Source organism: Eschscholzia californica, unplaced genomic scaffold (genome assembly GCF_041429995.1).
Source record: "Eschscholzia californica isolate CP2 unplaced genomic scaffold, dmEscCali1.0.p SCAF_2, whole genome shotgun sequence".
In the NCBI taxonomy this organism is placed as follows: domain Eukaryota; kingdom Viridiplantae; phylum Streptophyta; class Magnoliopsida; order Ranunculales; family Papaveraceae; genus Eschscholzia; species Eschscholzia californica.
The window spans coordinates 60175719-60198710 of NW_028238309.1; the positions used below are offsets into that span (position 1 = coordinate 60175719).

The 22992-nt window shown below is 35.9% G+C and overlaps 4 protein-coding genes across 4 annotated transcripts; 2 read left to right on the forward strand and 2 right to left on the reverse strand.

Moving 5' to 3' along the window:
- The first annotated feature begins 3907 nt into the window (after positions 1 to 3907).
- Positions 3908 to 5098, forward strand: LOC147559789 (chitinase 4-like). Its single transcript, XM_086657878.1, has 2 exons — positions 3908 to 4193; positions 4510 to 5098. The coding sequence occupies exons 1-2, from the start codon at positions 3932 to 3934 to the stop codon at positions 4911 to 4913; spliced, it is 666 nt and encodes a 221-aa protein (XP_086514004.1). The 5' UTR covers positions 3908 to 3931; the 3' UTR covers positions 4914 to 5098.
- Positions 5099 to 7744: 2646 nt separating this feature from the next.
- Positions 7745 to 12752, reverse strand: PTAC4 (plastid transcriptionally active 4). The gene is made up of 11 exons (XM_086661736.1): positions 12391 to 12752; positions 11641 to 11765; positions 11423 to 11533; positions 11169 to 11233; positions 10993 to 11074; positions 10079 to 10153; positions 9333 to 9403; positions 9151 to 9233; positions 8880 to 8944; positions 8348 to 8422; positions 7745 to 8016 (listed from the first exon to the last, which is right to left on the reverse strand). The coding sequence occupies exons 1-11, from the start codon at positions 12515 to 12517 to the stop codon at positions 7903 to 7905; spliced, it is 993 nt and encodes a 330-aa protein (XP_086517862.1). The 5' UTR covers positions 12518 to 12752; the 3' UTR covers positions 7745 to 7902.
- Positions 12753 to 13309: 557 nt separating this feature from the next.
- On the forward strand, positions 13310 to 14009 carry LOC147559791 (uncharacterized). The gene has a single exon (XM_086657879.1). It carries the CDS (start codon positions 13413 to 13415, stop codon positions 13923 to 13925), a length of 513 nt encoding a protein of 170 aa, XP_086514005.1. The 5' UTR covers positions 13310 to 13412; the 3' UTR covers positions 13926 to 14009.
- Positions 14010 to 16685: 2676 nt separating this feature from the next.
- Positions 16686 to 17956, reverse strand: LOC147559792 (uncharacterized). Its single transcript, XM_086661747.1, has 5 exons — positions 17744 to 17956; positions 17549 to 17643; positions 17370 to 17447; positions 17214 to 17284; positions 16686 to 17129 (listed from the first exon to the last, which is right to left on the reverse strand). The coding sequence occupies exons 1-5, from the start codon at positions 17841 to 17843 to the stop codon at positions 16913 to 16915; spliced, it is 561 nt and encodes a 186-aa protein (XP_086517873.1). The 5' UTR covers positions 17844 to 17956; the 3' UTR covers positions 16686 to 16912.
- Between the last annotated feature and the right edge of the window lie 5036 nt (positions 17957 to 22992).

Sequence of the window (22992 nt, forward strand, 5' to 3'; positions counted from 1 at the left end):
AATCTGGACGGTGGGCGTTCTCTCCGCGAGATTGCGCGAGATCTAACGATCCGCGTTCTCTCCGCGTCGGGACAAAGCGGGACTGTGCCAGGTGTCGGCCATCTGGTTAGCGCGGTGGGTAACTTTCGGGACAGATTACGCCCATCTTGCGGCTGCTGTTTCACCCGAGTTTTTGAGCCAGATCTGACGGCCAAAAATTCACCCGAAAAACCCAGTTATATAACCAACTCTTCCCAAAGAGTTGTGTCCCTAAAATCCAAGAGTTTTGTCCCCAAAACTCTAGAGATGTGTCCCAAAAGTTTATACCTATTCAATTCCTATAAATACCACCCAAACTCACTTCATTTTTGATCAATTCAATTCATTCTCTTCTTCTCTTCCCTTCTAACAATTAGAGGTTCTGGTTGGCCTAGAATATCTAATTAAAGAAGTTTTTTCTAGAGGTTCTGGATAGACTAGAATATCTAGAAAAGGAAGAAAGAAGTCTCGAGTGAACTTGAATTTCAGAAGCGTCTAGAAGATCATCCGCATTAGTCCAAGAGCTCATAATACTGACACAGGTTCGTCCGCTTTCAGAATATAGAAGTACCATCTTAAAATTCTGAAAGGTTAGTCGTTGTATCCCGAAGGCATTCACCCCAACGTTTGGTACTGTTACGGGGGTGTAAAATGTCTTAAGGAAAGAGAATTTATTCTTGCCTCGACTAAATTAACACCTATCACGGTTAGCCCGAAAGAAGGAATATTAATTATTCTTTATTAGTTTATCTCTCTATAAGTTAGAGAAAGGAAACTCTGTCTAAATCAAGCCAAGACAGAGAGAAATCGACTTATCGATTAATAACCAGAGAACAACACTAATTACACGAGTAGTACATAAAAGTAAGCATCAAATCCTCAAATATCGATATTAAGATCCACTTCACTCTCCCACTCACTCATCTACGTCATCCCACTTCTCTCCTCCACCTCACATCTTCTTTTCCACTCTAAGGTGACGGACTGGCAATCTTCTGAAAAATCTTACATGACCATGAGCTCGTAGCATCGTGGTCGTGTTTGTACATCTTCTAAATTCCCCAAGGTTGTGAGTTTGAGTTTGAGTTTGAGTTCTCGTTCCCTAGTTTAGCTCTAGGTTTGTTACATGTAAGTTGCAGATATACATGTATGCAAACAATTTAAGGCTGTTATGTGTTTCAAGGGAAGGGTTAAAGATGCCTCAATAGATTTCTTTCACTTTTAAGGCTGTTATGTGTTTCAAGGTGATTATGTACTAGTACTTTCCTTGGATATATACGAGATTATATTTCGTGACTTGGGACACAGACAGTTCAATCAAATGCATAATCTCAATCTTTGAAGATAAATTCCGGAGGTGTAATCTTAGTTGTTGAAGAGGGTTTAAAGATAAGTTTGAGAGGTATGAACTCAACTCTTGGAGATAAGTTTTGGAGGTGTAATCTTAGCCGTTGAAGAGGGCTTAAATATAAGTTTGAGAGATATGAACTCAACCCTTGGAGATAAGTTTGGAAGGTGTAGTCTTAGTCATCGAAGAGGAGGGTATATTCTAAAAAAAGATACCCTCCTCCCTTATCATAGGTCACGGCTTTGAGGCATAAAGAATAATTTCCGGAGAATCTATGTATCTTTATACATTCTCGGGGGTATATTATTTTTAATCCAAAAATTAACTTAATCAACCATTGCCCCATAATCTTCATCTTCTCTATGACCTTCACCACCACCAGGGACGGATCTACATGCAGGCCAAAGGGGGCATGGCCCCCCTTGACTTGCTTCAATGTTGATTGCCCTCTGGTTTATCAGATATATATAACGTTCAAGTCAAACTTATGACACATATGTAGCGTGGTTGAGATGGTAGAGGTGGGAGCTGTGGACGTGAGAGACCCTAGTTCAAGCACTAGTAGGCTTAGATTTTGTCTATTTTTATAAGGTTTTTGGTTGGCCCCCCTTGATTTCTACTCCTAGTTCTGTCCCTGACCACCACAACTTCCCACCACCATCATTGCCACCTCTTCTCTTCTCTCACTCATTGTCACCCTTTCTCTCGGTCCCTCCCTCTCTCTTTCACTATCTCTCTCGATTGCTCTCACTATTTATGTCTCTCGATCTCTCACTGTTTCTCTCTCAATATTGTTTCTCGATCGATCTCTCTCTCTCTCTCACAGGCACTGTTCGGCGAAGGAAAGTGTTCCCTTTGCCGAAACCAGACCTCGAGAGGACTTTCGACGAAACCCTCCGAAGATTTTGTGGCCCTGACCACTTAGTGGCCACAAAATGTTTCGTGGCCCTAACCATTTTGTGGCCACGAACTCTATGATCTCCACAGAGAAACCTGTACAGACCGCAAGAGAGAGAGGGAAAGATAAAGACTGCGCGCGAAAGCGAGAGAGAGAGAGAGAGAGAGAGAGAGAGAGAGAGAGAGAGAGAGAGAGAGAGAGAGGAGAGAGAGAGAGAGAGAGAGAGAGAGAGAGAGAGAGAGAGAGAGAGAGAGAGAGAGAGAGAGAGGATTAGGAGGAAATGTTAGATGAAGTCAATTTTTGGATTAAAAAGAGAATGCACCCTCTAAATCAATGTTTATTGACTAATTCTTTATTTCCCACATATGTTTCTTTATTCCAAAGCCGCAGCCTTGTTATATATACCTTATGATGTATATACAAACATTATGTAATCCATTATTACGAAGAATTATATATAAATTAAGAACTCATACTCAAAATTGATGACATGCAGAAACTCCCTTGTCATTGTTATCCTATAATATATATCCACCACCAAATGGGGAAACTTGAAACCAGGTCTTCTTTCCAAATCCAACTTAACACTCCATGTTTTAACACTTCTTCATCTTCCATCTTTTTATCCTTTTGCTAACAGACTCTTTCAAATATAACTCCGTCAACACGCCTATTCGATATCTCAAAGATTTTTAATCAATAATACGCCAGGTTGTCCTGAAGTTAACAGCCTGATAAAATGTTGAAGTGGCAAGTGGTATTTGACTTTGGTTAATGGATGATATGTATAGTTCTCTTATTTAGAGTTTGGAGACAAAAATGACTAGGATCAAAACCTAAGAGCATCTCCAATGCAACACTCAACTTACAAAACTCAATTTGACACATAGGACTACTTGAGTTTTTGACAAAAAACACTCTCCAATGCAACACTCAACTAGAATCTTAATATGATGTGGCAACAATAAATATTGAGATACTCAAAAGAAAACTCAATTGTTGAGTTTTCTTTTGAGTATCTCAACATTTATTGTTGTATCTCAATTGGTCCACATCAACATTTTATATATTAAAATAAGAACCAAAAGCAAATCTAAAGTAAATGTTGAGTTTTTTTAAGTGTTGCATTGGAGATGAATTTTGAATTGAGTATCTCAATAGTGCAACTTAGGAAAGAGAAACTCAACTCATACTTGACACATTGGATTAATTGAGTTTTTGTTGAGTGTTGCATTGGAGATGCTCTAAGGGTTACCCCTGAAACTTAACGATTTAACCCGATACATTTGCCTTTACGTTGTCTTTCTGCATGCATATGATTTTCTGCACGAAATTATATGTATATGGATACAGGGTTGTACATTAAGCCCTAAACTCTATGATTTTCTGCATGCACAGAGATATACCAGAAACTCAATCTCTTGTCTAATTGTGGAAACTATGTACGCTACCGCGTAAAATCAACGCGTCAAATGACCTATTTTAACACACCATTGACTCTTCAATCTTATCCATTCATTCACCAACTTGACATGTAAAAGAAGTAGATTATCTCGATATGACATATGAAAGAAAGTAATTAATATCTAATATGGCATTAGACTTCTATAAATACACACTATAAATCTCATCAAATCACCAAATTTTTCTTTCAAACAAGAAGAAAAATGTCATTGCTTAACATTATTAGATTTGTTTTGATTGTGGGAACTTTGATTAGCTTTTCAAATGCACAAGTTGCGAATATCGTAACACCTGCCTTCTTTAACGGGATAAAGAATAAGGCTAGCAATGGATGTGCTGGCAAAACATTTTATTCGCGTAATGCATTTCTTCTAGCCGCTAAATCCTACCCTAGCTTCGGCCAAGGTCCTACTGCGAGACGTGAAATAGCTGCATTCTTTGCCCATGTTACTCATGAAACTGGACGTAAGTATTTTCTATATATACTTGTTAGTATTGTGTTCTTTTTAAAGGTCGAGCTCCATGAAAATTTGTTTACTTCATAAAATTCGCACTTTATATGCACCAAAATTTTAATGAAATCAAAATAAGGGTTAAAGAACTAAAAATATTGATTTTACCTATGTCACAAATAGTTGTATGCTAAGAAACAACCGAGTAATACATACCTCGATTCTTAGTTGTTTCATTAATTGACAAAGTGAATCTTAACCGTTTTGTTTTTCTTTTCTCTTATTAAAAAATTGAATAGATGAGTTGATATTGTATTTGGTTTGGGCAGATTTTTGTTTCATAGAAGAAATAGCAAAGAAGACCTATTGTAACAAAAGTGTTAAACAATGGCCTTGTGTTCCTGGCAAGAGATATTATGGTCGGGGACCTCTTCAAATAACCTGGAATTACAATTATGGTCCTGCTGGTAAAAGTATTGGCTTTGATGGTCTAAAATCTCCTGAAACCGTCGCAAAAAATCCCATCATTGCTTTCAAAACTGCTTTTTGGTTTTGGAGTAAAAATGTCCATTTCCTCATAACTTCTGGCCAAGGGTTTGGTCGCACAATTCGTGCTATCAATGGTGGTGAATGCAATGGTGGAAACCCTAAAGCAGTTAGCACCAGAGTCAGTTACTACTTACAGTATTGTCGCCAACTTGGTGTCTTCCCCGGTGGAAACCTTCGTTGCTAGAATATATATACACTATATGTTTGTATGAATTATATGGCCTTTATGGTGGTTATGTTGGTCTTTATTATGGTTATTTCAATCGTTTATTTATTATGCGTTTATAACGGGTTTGGATATATTGTATATCGTTTATGTAATAGTTGTAAGAATGTAAGTGGAATAAATGGCCTACTATTTGTGTATTATAATGTTGTATATCAATATTTTCTTTTCTCATTTTTAAATAACCACTACAAAAATTGGTACTTTAAGCGACGGTTGTAACCGACGGTGTTTAAAAACCGTCGGGAATAAAAACTATCACCGACGGGATTTTCGTAAATGTCGGTAATTTCTACCATCACCGACGCTTTAGAAGAAAAGCTGTCAGTACAGGAAAAATTGATAGGGTTACTTTCGGGAAAAAAAAAATTAGACCGAGAAAAATTTCGACCTAATACCCACCTTTCGTTTCTATTTAGTTTTCTAGTTTCTAGGGTTTCTTTAGTTTTCTCTCGAATCTTATTCTCTCAAACTGCAAACCACTGAGAATTAAGGAAAACCCGCAGCTAATAGTCACTATTGGCGGCGGTTGAAAAAAGCGGCGCTCGCAACTGTCGCTGATTTTATTGCCGACGGCTCTGCGGCGGTTTTTCATCCGTCACTAAATATTTTCTGCGATGGTTGTAAACCGTCGCTAAAATCCTTCAATTTTTGTAGTAAACTCGATTAAATACTCAAGTGTGATACACCGAAATAAAATTATATATTATGGTTTGAGCCAGAGATATTATGTTCTAAAATTTCATGATATACAGTAGCGTTCCCACTCCCACTTTTATCAAAAAATATATGATGAACAATTGAACATGCAACAATGATACACGCGCTTATAATTATATATGTACATGGGTCACTGGTATGATTTAGTAATATGAGACCTTATCATTTAAATATTGTTAACAATGATATAGAAAAAATCTAAATATTATTAATAATATTTCAAAGAATTTTAAAGTATTTCAACAAAATAAATAAATTAATGTTTATACACATTGTTTTTCTTTAATGAAAAAATTTCTTTGTTTTACTTTGTCAAGCATTCCTCTGTTTTTTTGTTGGAAGTTCCCTCCATACAACGGATTGTACAATCCCTAGTGCCCTGGACCTTTTGGGCTAGGCCCCGAGACCAACCGACTGAGCCAACATCCCATAGTAACTTTCGCCCTCTCATAAACGTAAGGCTTCGTAACCAAATGATTTGCAATAGCAAAATCATCTGACAAAACTCTACCAGCTTCAACTCCTCCTTGACTCAAAGCAGCAACAACGATACCCAAAACAAACAAAAGAGTAAACACTCGTATCAAACTCATTGCAGAAAGACTAAAACTACTCGAGAACACAAAAGCTTTTCAAGAGAAATTTTTTTAGTTTTGAGAAAATAAAGGGTTTTCTACACAACTAAAGCTTTCTTTTGTTGTGAGTTCTTGCTAAGAAGATTTGAGTAAAGATTATAGTTTTGAGCTTATTTATAGTGTTGGATAATTTGACTTCCTAGTAAAACAAAATTAGGGTTTTTGTTGAAAGAAATATGATTTGACCACTGAAATTTTTTTTTTATTGGGTCATATATGAAGACTTTTTCTTTTTGTAGAGCTCATGTATGAAGAGTTGGTAGCCAAGAAAGTGGACCTTATTGGTATAACAAATAGTATGATGACTAATATACCCTTGAGTCACCAATTGAAAGCAATAATAAATGGAGGATGATTTAGTCCAAGGTGGGATTGCTAGTATCTAGTCAAATGTTTGAAGATTTGACTTTGAACTATAATATCAAACATTTGACTTTGATTTAAACAGTTAGACTATGGTAACAAGAATGAAATATTTTGAAATGGTCCACCCATTGACCCTTTGAAGTGGTTGGTGGATTCATTTTTCTTGGTTCTACTTTGTGATTTATCAATAAAACAGAGTATTAGAATCTAAAGGTTTTTCCAAAATTGCAATTTTTAATGTGATTTCTCGTCATCTGAATATCTGATTATACTTTTAGTATGATCATGAATAGATTTGGTATGTTAATTTTGTCGATAAAATTATTTAGTTAAGATGTTGCTACCGTTCTCCTACCCAAGTGTTATAAGCAGAGTTTTCTATAAACGCCCAGCCAAAATCAAAAACTTGTTATATGAGCGCCCGGCTTCACTAATAAGCAGCCCTTGACTTTTCCTTTAGATCGATTTCTCTTCTAGCTTTTGGATTTCTTCATGTTTTAATTGGACTATAGTTTGACTTACATTCTCTGAAAAAGAAAACTATAATAGACTTTAAAATACAAGTGAAGACAGGTTAGTTGTATGTAGAACCTTTAAAAGTAATTATTAAAGAATAATGGACTCCTTAGTAATTAATAATATCAATAACCACTTAAGTTGTTCCAATTTATTTGGGACAAATCTCTAAACTAGAGATGTGATGTGATAAATTAATTAATCATTATATATTTGATTAGATTATTTATCATCTTCCAAAATATTAAAAACTCAAATATTGGTATCTTGTTTACTGAAAAGCTCAAAACATTATTTATCATCTTCCAAAATTTCTGGCAATCGTATTCCATTTCCGCGTGCCAAACATGAGTATATACCTTGAAAATATCATTTCCCCATGAATGTTAGCACAAAATAAACATAATTTGTATGGCGTTTCGCTTTAACTAGTTCTTGTATCTAAATAACCCATCAATTAAGACGTTATCCTCATAACTGCAGCAAAATCTTCAACATTTTACAAATCGAAAGAAAAGCATGTAGACCACACCCAATGAGGGGACGAAACGATTATAAAACAAAGTATTATGTTACGCATATAAAAATTGCTACAGTACATGAATACGAACTATACATTGTAGTTTTCAACTGCAACAAGAAAATGATGAAAGTGTAAAAGAAAGTATTTCTGATTGCTAAATGGGAACAATATAAGTTTATCTACTTATCTAGTACTCGCCTGATTTTCTCCTGAGTTCGTTGAGTTCTTTTTCAATCTCTGTGTCTCGAAAAGGGTATGGAGTTGTACTGACGGCTGTTCTACCAGGTGGTAGCTCTCCTTTCTACATAGCCAGTATGTCGAAATTCGTTATTTATAAAAACCTGATATATTGGTATAATCCAAGCAGTTGGGGGCAGGACTTGGCTATGGGTCGATCCCACTAATCCCCACCGACTAACCCGTCTAAGTTTCACATTAAACTTCAACATTTAAAAGTTTCAAACATAACAACTGACTCGGATATTCAGTCTTGGATCCATTCGGGCTACTTTCAAGCACATATCATTTCCTCTCTTAACTGGGTGGGTCAGCTGATCCCAACTGCTTTGAGTATAATGAATGTGGGCGACTAGGAAAAATCAACATTTGAGTTAGAGTAAGAGAGTACTTACAAGTTTGCTGCCCGACAATTCTTTCTTCAAATCAGCAAGGTCGTCGTCAACTGATGAAGTCTCTAGATATGCAAACTAAAGAGAAAATACGGTATCAGAATAACTAGTATAAACCAATCAACCAGAAATATCTTTAAAAGCATGGCAGATAGGTCATCATACACATGAACATCTTTTATGCTACATATTGTTTCTTCCCCATGTCATATACGGATACTTGTTCGACACTCGCAAACACTTCAATGGGTATAATATAGGGTAATATACGCATATTTTGTTTCTACTTGGACAAAATCATTCGGGTCCATATACCACTTGAGGTTAATGTCATTTGTGATTGTGTATAGTTTAATAATAGGTATAATGTATGATCCAGTCAAAAAAATATTTGTTCTTGGCCATCTCCAGTGTTGGGATTTTCTAGGTTGTGATACTGTTCCAGTGTCTATGCCACATTGCTTTTTTCCTTCCTAATTGTCCTACTTGTAGCAACTTGATGTAAACTGAAGCAGGATTTGGTCGGAAAAGCTACCTTTCCTTCGAGATCATCTGTAGTTAATTGATTAAGTGCTTCTGCCTGGGACTCCATGGCCATCACTATTAGGAATAAGAGTCAATTATTTTGTCAGACATTATTACTATTGATTCAAAACAAAACCCAGAAGAGTGGTAACTGACAAGAAAACAGAACCCAAAACATGGATTTCCATGTTTCGATGATACAATAAAACATGCATGAAGAAAGAAAATCGATAAAAGATAGAATTAGCAACGACTCCAAGAAATATTCGAGAAGTATTTACCCTTCTCTTCCATCTTCTCAAAAGCTGAAAGAGCGCTGCTCGTATTTACATTCCCCAGCATCTCACTAACTTTGGTTGCAGTCCTAAAGAAACGAGAGAAAAGCTCTTTAGTCTAAGGAGAATAACGACTAGGTAAATTGCAAAATGAATTCAAAACACTCAAAAATAAGATGAAAACGAACTTGGCAGATTGAGCACGAGCTTTCAGAGTATCTTTCTTTGACTTCGCTTCCTGGATCTTGCTCTCCAAAAGCTATTAAAAAGAGAACCCGATTAAACTACATTCACTTAGAGGTTATAATACATTTTACTAGCAAAAATGGCCACATAAGTAGGACAAAATTGCATATTTAGGTCTCTTCGCTGCTCTATTAAAGAAAATCAATCTGTATGATGCCCAAGTCCAGAAAAGAAACCTTTAACCTGAAAATTCTGTTTTATTTTATTTTCATTCTTTTTTGCTCCAATGTTTTTTTTCCTAAAACTAGAGTACTAATTCATTCACATTACCAGATATCGGATGTCACTACATTTAGATATAACTCTTCATATGTTGTTAAAAACTGGCTAAGAAAATAATTAGATGCAAACTACTCAAAAGGAAAATGTCTTGGCAATAGATAGGTCATTAAGATGACAGGTAAAAGTCATAACCTGAAAAAAGCTGGACGTACTACAGTTAAATGGATAGGAAAAACAGTCAAAGATGGACGCAAACAAAAATTCCTAATATGAAAAAAAAAAAAAAAAAAAAAAAAAAAAAAAAAAAAAAAAAAAACTAGACCTCTACTAGAGACTCGTGTATGTAGATCCCAGACCATGCACAAAGAATCAACCGAAGTGTTGAACTTCAAAAAAATTTCTAGTAATCTAGTCAGAATATTATCAAAAGAGAAAAGGAAAAAAAGAAAAGAAATTAATAACCCACCCTAGTATTTGAGACAAGATTTTCAACGACACCCTTCTGTTGATCGAGCTGAGTTTTCAAAGAACTTGCATTATCCTGTAAACAACATGAGATATTCGGAATAAATATACTGATATCTAACCAGTGTGACCCAACAAGCATAAGTTTGACATAATTGTCTAATATAGCTAGCCACCACTCAGGTAACAAACATGTCATTATGAATTTGTGATGGCATATATAATATACAGAAGTACCGATGATAAACTGCAGGGAACAAAAAGTTCCTAATCAAGTGTGTACAGTAAGAAGAGAGATAAAAACCATGTTAAATTGTTAATGTCGTGTCATGTTTTCCAATTCTTAATCAGTCTCAGATGACTTTGGCTTCATATCCAACTATAGACTATTTGTATGCAGGCTAGAGGTTCATGAAGACTCAAAACCAAAATGTCCGGATGTGGATGAGTATTTCTCAGTTATTTACCTTGAGCTACGTAATAGTAAAACAATCAGAAACAAAAAAACCTTCATGAACTATAACTGAAACATAGTTATTCAGAAAATATCATAGAGGATCAGGCAATGTCATCACTCATCACGCAGCAGGAAGTGCATCTAAAGCCCTAAGTGCGCAGGGACAGATGAATCACCTTAATTTGTTCTAAAATGCTCATTTTCCGTTTTACCAAAAAAAGATGAAATTCATCCTTCCCATGAGTTTATCTCCCACAGTTTTACTTGTACGAGTGTATGACAAAGGCTCCTAGTCCGGTCTTTGCTAAACTGAGTTATTAAAGTTGAGGGCCTTGAAATCAAGTCGAATGAACAACTACCAAAGTTTAACCTATAAACAAATTAATATAGAATATACATGGAGAACTATGTAGAAAAATATATAAAAAACGGCATATACTATATTACAGAGTACCTACAGCATAAGATTTACGCCGCTTCAGTGCTTCTCGAGCAAGGTCTTCTTCTCCTTTCCCAAGAGCAAGTTGTGCCCTCCGATACCTACACTCGAAATTGGAACAAAACAAACAATTTAATAAGTGAACATAGGAAAGCATTTTAGGCATTTCAAACTCAAACCTCATACAGGATTTACCAATCTTCAGACGCTTGCTGGGCAGCTTTATATTTGTTCTCCATCCTTTTCTGAGATGCCAATACCTTCATAAAAGTTTAAAATGTTATGCAAGTACAAAAGCATGAGGAGGAGAAAGAGCGGAAAATTCTCTCTCCTCCCACCCTTCGTATGTGTAGGCTTGTTTGCACTACAAATGTAGCTTGTTAATAAACTTATTTACTGATGCAGAAAAGAATTGGAAAGGAAGAAAATCTAATGAGGTAAGAATGTACCTGAGCAGTAGCTTGACGCATCTTCGTCAAGTCGTCATTCATTTCAAGCACTGATTGTTCCAAAATCTTCTCAGGGTCTTCAAAGGAACTAATGATTGAATTTGCATATGACTGCACTCATGAAATGAAACAGATATAATATTATAGCATAAGAAAACTATTGTGAAAGAAATGCTCAATCCTCAGAACTTTCATTTGAACAAGTTTCCACATCTTACCTTGACAACTCTAGCAAACCGATCAAAGAGGTTCATCCGAGCACCAAGAGCTCCCCCACCATGTCCTTTGCACCTGGATCGATTCAATCTGGCATTGGGTAAGCCTGAAACTCTTAGAGATCCCACTGCAAGCAAAATCACTAGAAAACTAGGTAAGTTGCTCAGCTTGCCCATTAGACAAACATTCCACGACAACCGATACCAATCCGTATAACATTGTCCATGGTAATCCCTTTCCTCCTACAGTTGCAATTTCACTAAGACGACCTTAACCGAATCTCAAGCTTAGAACCTAAGTACACAATTATGTGTAATACCGGATATAAATAACAAATACATCCTCTAAGAAAAAGACCTAAGGCAGTAAAAGTAGTTGTCTTTCTGCTCTTCCACTCCTCCCAACAAACTGAGATTCAGCTGCAAATCGCTGAAGTTACCAGTTTCAAACTCTAAATTTTCTGGATACCTCTATTTTCTAACATTTTCTGATCTCGATTTTGAAATACTTTCGGACGTTAAACCTTCTATATCATACATATCAATTATTACCCCTTGGAAGATATAGTTATAATTCCACCATTTCTAACTTACTGGTGGAGGGCAAAAAACAACATACTTCAATAATCCAATAACATTGAACTAAGTACCCAAATCAAAAAAAAAAGTTTCAATTTTTCCAATTCGAAACCAAATGAACACACAAAAATGCCCAATATGAGAGAGAGGGAGAGAGAAGGAGAGAGAGCATACCACCACCATTGAAGAACGAAGTTCTGAGAGGTATTCTGACGACAGTAGGTCGATTAGAGGAATTTTGTAAAGAAGTTGGTGAAGGTGTCAAGCTTAATCCAGTGACTGGAGGAGCTCTAATCGCCATTTTCAGGGCAAACCCACCTCTAAAATTGCGAAATCGGTTGAAATCAAGTAAACCCTAATTAGATAGAGAAGATCAGTTTTCGTCTTGGCTCTGAATCAGTACTTCATATTTCTTTTGAGTGTTAGGATTTCTTTTAATATTTTCTTTGTTTGTGTGGTGAGGGGGTAGGATTATAAGATTAGCGATTTGGCACGAAGGTGGGATGCACGGTGGTGCATCAACCAAGCTTCATCACAAGATGGCATGCCCGTATGGGTGAGAAGAAAACCCGTTGGCCTCGGAGGCCCAGGTGCGTTGTGCTCGTGGTGAGACTGGACTCGGATATACCTGAGCCGATACGTGGTGCTTGGGGGCACCCCAAGACCCAACTCTAATATACTTGAGCCGATACGTGGGTTAGTAATCTCATCGTGTAGTATCTAGTGGTGTCAAATGAGTCGCGTTGAGTCGACCTAGTCTGAAAAAAGTCAGACGGCCACGTCCTCACATACCCAGGTTAGGTATTTTTTTTTTTTAAGAAATCGATTATGATCTACGTTAGTCCTTAAAAGGCATTGATACATCATTAAGATGTGATAAGCACGATAACTGCCTAATTTAAACCAATAATAAAAGAGGCCTAAAGCTCGACAAGAAAGAGCCTAAAATCCGACAATATTTACTTTATTTAGTGACTAAATTACATGGAATAAATCTTGCTTCTACCGAGACTCAATCCCACAACTTCATCGACTTAGGAGGGATGTCCTACCTTTGTACCAAAGGGTGGCGGACATACCCGGGTTAGGTTGGCCAGCCCATTATAAGAAATTTGGGCTAGGCTAGAGGTGGAAATCAAGTCGGCTTTCAACTCTCTCCATCTCATTTCTCTCTCTCTCTCTCAAAAAACGCATCCATGGGATTATCATCTTCAAAAAGGGTAGAAAAGACCCTCTCACAATCACCCGATTTCAACTCAGCTTGCAACTCAGTTTACCAAGAATGCTTAAACCTCTCTCAACATGCTTTCTCCGGTGTAAAGCCTTACCAACTCTTCGATGCATCATCAAAACTTCATCAGAAAATCTCAGCCGTCTCTCCACTCGTTAAGAAATGGGTCTCTTCACCTCCTGACCGAGTTCAGGTTGATCGAGCTCTCAAGATAGTGATCCAACGGTCACAAAATTCAACTAATTCTAAAGATGATGAAACTCTGGATTCGATTGAGTTTAAGGATTTTGCTGTGGAACTCTTGAAAGAGGAAATCGTTTCTAATGTGAGGAAAGCAATTATGATCCGAGTTCCGGTTGGAATCGTTGGGATCGGTGGGGTTGGGATTGCGACTCGGTCTGGGAAGGATTTAGTTGGGACAGTTATGGGTGTTTATGCCCTTGGAGTTGTTGCTTCTATTTACCTTAATTTTCTCTAGGGTTTACAATTGTACATTTTCTTTTTAGCAAGTCTTTGGCGGTTCCGTCCACCCAGAACCCTAATAAAGCTATAAATTCAAGTCTAGGGTTTTTATTTGATTCTAATTGAACTAGTTTAATAGACTAATCAAAACTAGAATGAAGAAAAGTCCTGAGTTATGAATTAATGTTAGAAATACTAAGTAGACTTCCACCAAAGTCACTTATGCGATTTAAGTGTGTAAGTAAGAGTTGGTTGTAATTGATCGAAGAAGATAAATATTTGCATAGCTCTCAATCATCAAAATCACACCAAAAACTCCTCATAACTACTTCACGTGAGAAGAAGCGCACTTCACTTGAGAGGAAGCGTAAGCGTGAACAACCACAATTTTTCTGTTAGAATCTACAATTATTGTATTAGAGAAAAAAAACACCATGGATTTGATCAAATATAGGAAAAAATTGGTCCAAACTTCCTCATTCCGAATATCTTTTTTCTGGACCTGGATTTGATCTTGTTTGTGGATTTGGATTTGATCCAATTACTCAAAAACATAAAGTAGTATTCATGTGGAGTAGCTCGGTGAAGATTTCATATAAATATTGAGATTTTGAGGAATTGTCTGTTTATGTTTGTGAGGTATTGACTGTCGGTGAAAATATCTGGAGAACCATTCAAACTGACACTCGAAAGATAATTGTTAAGAGAGACCCAATTTATGCGAATGGTTTTTTTTATATTGGTTGGGAAATCCATTTTCTCCTTATAACATATTGGCATTTGATGTTGGAAAGGAGAAGCTTAGAGTAATAAATTACTCTAACGATATTTTCAAGAGTCGACTTCCAGTTCAGACACCAAAGGCGTGATGAAATATAGTCCCTATAATTATTTGCTCTGGTAGAGATGTTAACATTGTCGTCTGTCTTTTGTTTTTATTCCCACATTAATGATTAGAGAAATTAAACGAAGTTTCTTTGCTTGCTCAATTTCCTATAAATATACAAAAAACATGGATTTCTTAGAGAATTTATTCTCCGGAGATTATTCTTTCTTTCTTAGAGAATTTATTCTTCGGCGAACATTTTGGACTAAAAAATAAATTTTTTTTCGAAAACCATTTTTTTCGATAACCGAGATTTCATGAATTTTTTCACGAAAATATTTTTTTCCCCACGAAAACCATTTTTCGTAGAAAAATTTTTCGAGAAAAACGGTCTTCATGAAGCAAAAAAGTTTTCAGGAATTCGCAGTCATCAAAAAACGGGTTTCGAGAAAAAAAGCGATTTTTCGGTGAAAAAAAACGGGGTTGGAGAAAAAAAAATGTTTTCAAGGAAAAATATATTTTTGGGGAAGAATCGGTGTTCGGAAAAATTGGGTTTGGAAATAAAATGATTTTCGTAAAAAAAAAAAATTAAATAATTATTTTGTAGAAATTTTTTTTTTTTTTTTGAATTTTAGTTTGAAATCTATATAAATTAATCCAAAATCCTAGGGGGTAGGGTGGAATTTTGAGTCCAATACATATTCTGGAATCAGGAATCATTAGGATTCAAGAGTCTTAAGATTCTTGGTAGTCGAATGGACCAAGGATTCTTGATTCCTACCCTGGACCTAGGCGACCCAGGCGGTCACCTAAGACCCCCAAATTCAGAGGGCCCCCATCTCATAAAACATTATATATATAGATAGTATTATTATATGTATTATTTTACGCACACATATAACAATTCTATTTGGGTAGTAGAGTTGGCAAAGTAGTTTATTCATGAACCTAAGGTCAAGTCATTCAACTCTCATGAATCTCTTTTCTAATTTCTCTTCAAACTCACAAGGGTTTATCACACATTTACATCCGAATAATCATTTCAAATTAACTATTTTTTGCCTATTCATTTTTTTTTTCTTTTTTTTTTTGGAAATTGACTATTGTTGATCTAGCTAGTTTATCTATTAAAATTAGGTTTGAACAGTTTCAAGTATATGCAAACATTTTTGTGGTTTTATTTGATTTAAAGAAGTTAGACAGGTAGAATTTAAAGATCTGTTGCACCAATTTAGAAAGCTTTCTAAAGGATGAACAACAAACCGACATTGACGGAGATGATTTATATTCTGAACAGAAAGCTTTAAAAAGGGTTTAACCAGAGAATGCTAAAAGACCGATTGAAGTGTTAGAGTATTTGAAATTGATGGAAGGGAGTCTGAATGCGTGGATCGTTCATAGATTTTTTTTTTTACCATTTTGGTTACTGTGGTTTTTATGGAGAGAAGTTTTATAAAGTTGAATTAATTAAATCTTACTTGCGATCTACCATGTATCAATAAAGAGTAAAAGGAATAGCTTTGTCATCTATTAAACATGAATTATCTTAGAATATTGACTACACAAATGTGATTAGTGATTTTGCATCGAAAAATACAAGAAAAACGGTGTTTCTAAAATTGATGCTTTGCCTATTAAACCCACTTAAGTTCTATCCATGTTATTAACCCGTGAAGTCTTAACGCCGTTAAGTTTAACGTCGAAAAACCAAAAACTCAAGCAAACAAATAATATGTACATCTAAAAGGAGATATCTCCACATAGCCAGCCATCCCAACTGGTTAATTACTTATCCAAAAGCCTCTTCCTCTTCTTGGCTCCTACCAACTTCCCCCCAAAATTGTTGGGGTACAACTATGGGTCTTCAAAGGGTTTAAATTCCCTCAGACCCTCACTATTTTGGCTCTTCCAAATCTTTTCATGAAAAATGACAAAAAGGACATAGCAATATAAAGCAGAAAACCTGATTTTTATGGTTCATGAAATTCATACAGGATTGTAGCTCTCTCTCTCTCTCTACATTATTGGTGTCAAGATCACAAAAAAAAAAAAAAAAAATCCTTGTGTTACAATGTTGATGCCTCTATTACAAAATAAGAAAAGGAAAAAACAGTAGTAGTAGTTGTGTAAGTGGATCAATCGTCTCTTTATTGGGGAAACCTTGTGTTATGAGAAAATCAAGACATAATCAAGTCTGACCCATGTAGTCTTTGAGCTTCTTGTCTTTCAGCTTCTTGCCTTAAAACTTCTTGTCTTTGAGCTTCATGTGGAAGAGCATCAATAAGAAGACCTTGTTGCCTTTCAAATTCGACTCGTAAAACTTCTTCTTTAAGTATATTCATTTTTTGTCGATCCATGGGTTTCGCGAAATAATTGGCTCCTTTGTCTTTAAACCTAATCAACAACAAAAATCAAAATTTAAAAGAATAAATAAATGGGCAATCTCCGATTTTATAAACCAAATCATATCGTTTGTACCGTTTACGTTTTTCTTCATTATAAACCCTATCCATGACCATAACATGTATGTATTCTGAATAAGGAATTTCCTGCAGTTTGATCAATTATTCCATTATTTGTTTATAATCAATACATTTCAAGTCATTTCAATTTGAAAATAAAAAATGGGTTTACCTTAATCCTTTCGACAAATTCATAACAACTCATTTCAGGCAAATCGAATTCGGTAATCACTAAAAAGATTTCATGTCCCTTCAAATAAGAAAGAAAAACCAGTTATTAAGAATATTAAAAAGTAAAGGAAATGAAAACAAAATCTTGAATTTTAGGATAATTTATCAAGAAGATCGTACTCGTGGCTCTAGCGTTGGTTTTAATCGCTTCAAAGTCCAATCTTGGAGTTCACCAAGAGCATAATCTGGATTGGAATTCCTAAAAGTATATCCTACTGCAAAAGTGATAAGAACAAGAGAGAGATAGACAGAGGACATGAGATAGATAGGGATAGAGAGAGAGAGAGAGAGAGTGTGTGTGTGTGTGTAAATTACCATTGACAAATTCTCGGGCGAGTCGGGTAGTTGTGGATCCCAAGTAACTACCATCACTGGGACTTACTACATAGATATGAGCAAGACATTGAGAAAGCATTTTGAGTTTTAGAGAGAGAGAGAAACAAGGTGTTAATCTCAAGAGTAATTGAAAACAGGGGAAAACAAATGAAGAACAAGAGAAAGAAAGAAATTTTGATTTGGAATTTAGGTGGATATTAATGAATGAGGTTAGTGAACCTATTTATACTAATCAATAACCCAAGAACTAGAGAAGAACATTTTCTGTTACTTGGAACAGAAATAACTGAAATTTCAGTTGGGATTTGGTAGTTAATGATAGTCAACAACTAACAAATTTGGGTCAAGATCAGGTTTGATGGTTATCTAAGGGATAACAAACTTTGATCAGACGGTTCAAAAAGGAGAACCACAGATAAGAATGTAGATCTCACTGTACAGAATCAAGAAAGAGTTGGTTAAAAAGTCTGTTAGGTGGGTGAATCAAGAATACTTTAAACCATCTTTTGTTTCATCACTTTTAGAAGTAATTCTAATCATCTTTGAAGTTTAACCCCCTAAATAATTACCATAGTATAAGTTTAACCCCCTAAATAATTACCATACTATAAGTTTAACCCCCTAAATAATTACCATACTATAAGTTTAACCCCCTAAATAATTACCATACTATAAGTTTAACCCCCTAAATAATTACCATAGTATAAGTTTAACCCCCTAAATAATTACCATACTATAAGTTTAACCCCCTAAATAATTACCATAGTATAAGTTTAACCCCCTAAATAATTACCATAGTATAAGTTTAAACCATTAGTAACCACTGTTTTCTTTATTGAAAGCTCTTCCGACAATAACAATGTCTTGTTAAGTTTATGGTCATCCAACTCAAAACCGATTAGCAATGAGTAGAGATGACCTAAACATTATATTTTTTGTTATTGGAATGCTGAGTCCTGATTTAGTGTGGGACTATTCTCACAAATCTAACATGATAAAAATAAACAAAGGGATTCAAATAATTCAGTCTGATATTATCAATACAAATCAAAATGCATTTGGTAAACAACACAAGTATACTAAGGAAGATAGCGCCGAGCTTCACGAACCGATCCGAGACTTTCTTCGACGAAGATGGTGATGATGAAATTGAAGAAGTTGTAGAAGATCCGGTTACGATTGATTTACTAAAGATTAATGCAAGACTATCGCGAGATTTGAGATGAAAATATTTGGATACCAATAATCGCCATTGTTAGGGTTCTTTCTCTACGTTGTTTTCGTGAAAAATGGAGATATTTTATGGAGTTCATGTTGGAAGTAAATGAGGGAGAAAAGGAAGGGAAGTTTAAAGGCGCTCCTTATTGCTAAAGGGAAAGTTTTATGGGCATCACAAGTTTTACAAATGATAAACACCATCTCCATTGACTTGGTTCAAGTCTTGTTTATGTTAAATCCATACACCGAGAAGATGAACACCCACTTGAGAGGGAGATTTTCCGATCGACTCTTCATCAGAGAGAGAGAGAGAGAGAGAGAGAGAGAGAATGAATTTGGTAAAGAGAGAAAGAAATTGAAACAAATAGAGAGATATAGGGAGTCGTTATAAGAGGATGTACGAGAGGAAGATAATGAGACTTAGAGCATCTCGACTGAGAAACTCAAACTCTAAGAGTTGGATCGCCACAGTAGATTTACTTATAAAATTTTAGTTAAGAGATCGCATGTAATGAAACAGTTATTAAAAATTATGATGAAATAGACGAGGTTATTTTAGAGATCCTCAAAAAGACACTCTAAAATATCTATCGGATGTTGTTACGACTTTTAAAATCTTTATATAGATTTTTTTTTTATTATATGCGTATATCTAAATGGTCACGTAGAAAAGAGGCAATCTGAAGATTCACTTTTCACATGACAAATAGAATTTCTAAAAATATTCTTAAACCTCTCATTAGTGATCTCTAAAGTTTAGAGAAAGAGATCAAAATTGAGATGACTTGATTTTTAGGTCTTAGTGTTACACAAAAAGGGCATACTATAGTACTCTTAGGAGTTACCGTTCTTGTGACGACGGTACCGTTAGTACTTAACCTCCCAGTGTTAGAATAATACCAGTTTGGTAAGTGTAGTCGGAACCCTCTAAAACCCAATTATACATAAGGGGGATCCAAACTCTAATTAAAGATGGAATTCAAGAATCCTAGCTAAAAGGGACACCTTCTTTGAAGGGACAATGAAATTTTTGGATGCCATTGGGTCACAAAATTTATGTTAATTTGAAACTCCACCACCACTTTTCTCTATATTGTTTATAATTTCTTGATGTATTTTTGTATTACTTTTTGGGATATCAGTTGAATTACTACTGACCTAAAGCCTAACGAAATTAATGGCCTAAAGTCCGACGAAATTAAATGACTTAAAGTCCATAGAAACTATTTTATTTGCCAAGTTCATAATTCCTAGATTTGCACTTCCATCAGATCGAATCGGAGATTTTCGCATTGTAGAGTACATGCACTTACCAACTAGGCTACCAGTTCTTGGCTTTTCTTGGAGAAACTATCTTATATTGGTTTGGGTGTGGGTAGAATATTTCCACCTAACACTATATTTATCTCCACCCCCTGGATGAGGATTAAATTACAAATTCATCCGTTTTACTTTTCGAATATCCCAAAACAATCCAAAATTAAACTTGAATAATCAGGACATCCCCTCTCTCTCAGTTTATTTTTCTTCTGTTTTAATCTCTTAATCAGTTCTTCCTAACTAGAGAGAGAGAGAGAGAGAGGAGAGAGAATCGAGCAAAGGAAGCGTCGAATCCTCAGAAAACAGAAATTGAAATCAAGTGAGGTAACATTTTCAGGATATAATCTCCTACCCAGTAGAAATCCATGATTTTATTATTTAATTTTATACTGAAAACTATGCTAGATTAAGGTTTGATGTGACATCTCAATTTTGCATAAATGAGCTTAGGGTTTCATATTGTTAAGTTCATTGACATTGTTTCAGAAATTAGGTTTCATTCTCCTTGTTAGAGTTAAATGGGGATTAGGGTTCCTTCTATAGGTAGCAAAACATAGAAAAGGGGATGTTTTTTTAGTAGGTCTCATTTGCAGACATGTACAATGGCTCAAGTTATGACTTTGCCGAGATAATCGGGTTTTGCTGAATAATAAAAGCAATGTGGTTAAGTATATTGAACTTGTCAATGAGCATCATCTCCCTTGGATTAAATTCATTAAGCTTATAGATATGATCGGTTTCGGACAACGATCGGTTTTAGTATCTAAAATCTTAATATGGCAAAGTACGAAACAAAAGTTTTATCCTTTAATGGGACGACAAGAGAGAAGTAAAGCGAAATAAGTTGCTTTAAGTAACTACTAAAAACTGTTAGTAACAAGCTATAATTAGAGTATTTGAAGGAATTATATTAGGATAAGAGTGTATTCTCTATCGGGTAGTGCCTAGACAATATTTTCTTTGTTTTCAGCTGTTTTGACGAACGGAGCCTCATGGCTCGTATAAAAGATAAAGCGACAGCAAGGGTGAGCCTCACTTCAATGGTTTCAGAAGTGCTGCCATCTACAGCCTCCCCTAGACATAGAGTTGCAGATCAATATTGTTCTGGTGAACATGCTATTTTGCCATTTGTAGAGGTTCTTAAAGACAAGACGTTATTAACGAGCTTTAACACCCATGTAGCCTCAAGAGTATGGGCAGGGGAGGAAAGGGGTGCGTTGAAACTCCATCACCACGGGAGGTTATTAGCACAATGGAATTTGGAGAAGGAATCTCAAGGATTCAGGGACAAAGTGTTTGCAAGTGGATTGTCTTCGTTGGCCGTATTTCCCTACAAGCACATCAGTCGGCCGTTAATCTCATCTTTTGTCGAAAGATGGCATCCTGAGACAAATACGTTTCATCTTCCTTTTGGGGAAATGACGATAACCTTGGATGATGTAAAACAGATATTGGACATATCGATTAGAGGGAGAGCAGTAACCGAAGACCTGCAGTCCATAAACGAAGAGGAAGCTTGTGATATACTAACCAGGACACTTGGGATTGACAGACAAAAAATCATTGATGAACTAAGCTCGTGTCGAGGAGATAGGGTAAGAATGAAATGGCTAATGGAGAATCTAGCTGGAAAGCAACACAACACTGCAGAAGAGATTGATTGTGGGGTTAGGGGTTATTTATTGTTTCTCTTGGGGTGTACCATATTTTCTGACAAGACCGGGACAAAGGTTCTTGTAGCATATATGACGTTGTTGGAGGATTTGGCGAAAGTATCCAAGTATGCTTGGGGTGCAAGTACTTTGGCGTTTCTTTATCGCCACTTGGGCCTTGCCTCTCGTTCAGGTGTCCAACAAATTGGAGGGTGTTTGACACTCTTCGAGGTATATTCTTCTTATCATTTTTATTGTCAGTGATTAAGTTCATCAATTTTAATTAATTCATGTTCTCACTCCTCGCGGCTTTTTAGGTTTGGATTCGGGAACACTTTTGGGTTGGGGGTCCAATTCCAAATAAAGATTATAAGGAAGAACGGCCACGAACAATGAGGTGGATACCGAAGGTAGCTTCGACAAATGCTGACCAAGAGTTAATCTCTATCCGACAAGAGCTAGACTCTCTTACTGCAGAGGATGTAAGTATATCTACATTCCCTTTAAATGTTTACACCTTACCACATGAATTTTTGTTTATTTATCCATTTTCATGTCTAGGTTGTGTGGGATCCATATGAAACGTCTCGTGAACATCACGTATTTGACGAGATATCTTTCTTTTCTGGATGCTTGACTGCATTCGAGATTGTTGAACCATATCACCCAGATAGAGTTTTGCGTCAGTTTGGTAGGATCCAAACCATTCCCAACGCTCCATACATTCCTTTCGAAGTTTGTAGGCCCAAAGATAGCCATGGGTATCTTGTTGACTTCAAAGGCATATATCAATATTGGGATAGTTGGCAGGATCATCTACTTCGAGAACCATATTGTGGACATCCTGTCGTTAGACCATGGGATTGTGAGTGTGGATACGTCGAATGGTTTAAGACCATAAGCCACCTCCGGATACAGAACCCTGAGAAATTTTCTGGGACTCCGAAGCCGAGCCCTAGCGGTTTCGACTATGATGATTGGGTATGTAAACTTGTTTTGAATTTCTTAGCCTCTGTTTTCATATTTTAAGCGTCAAAT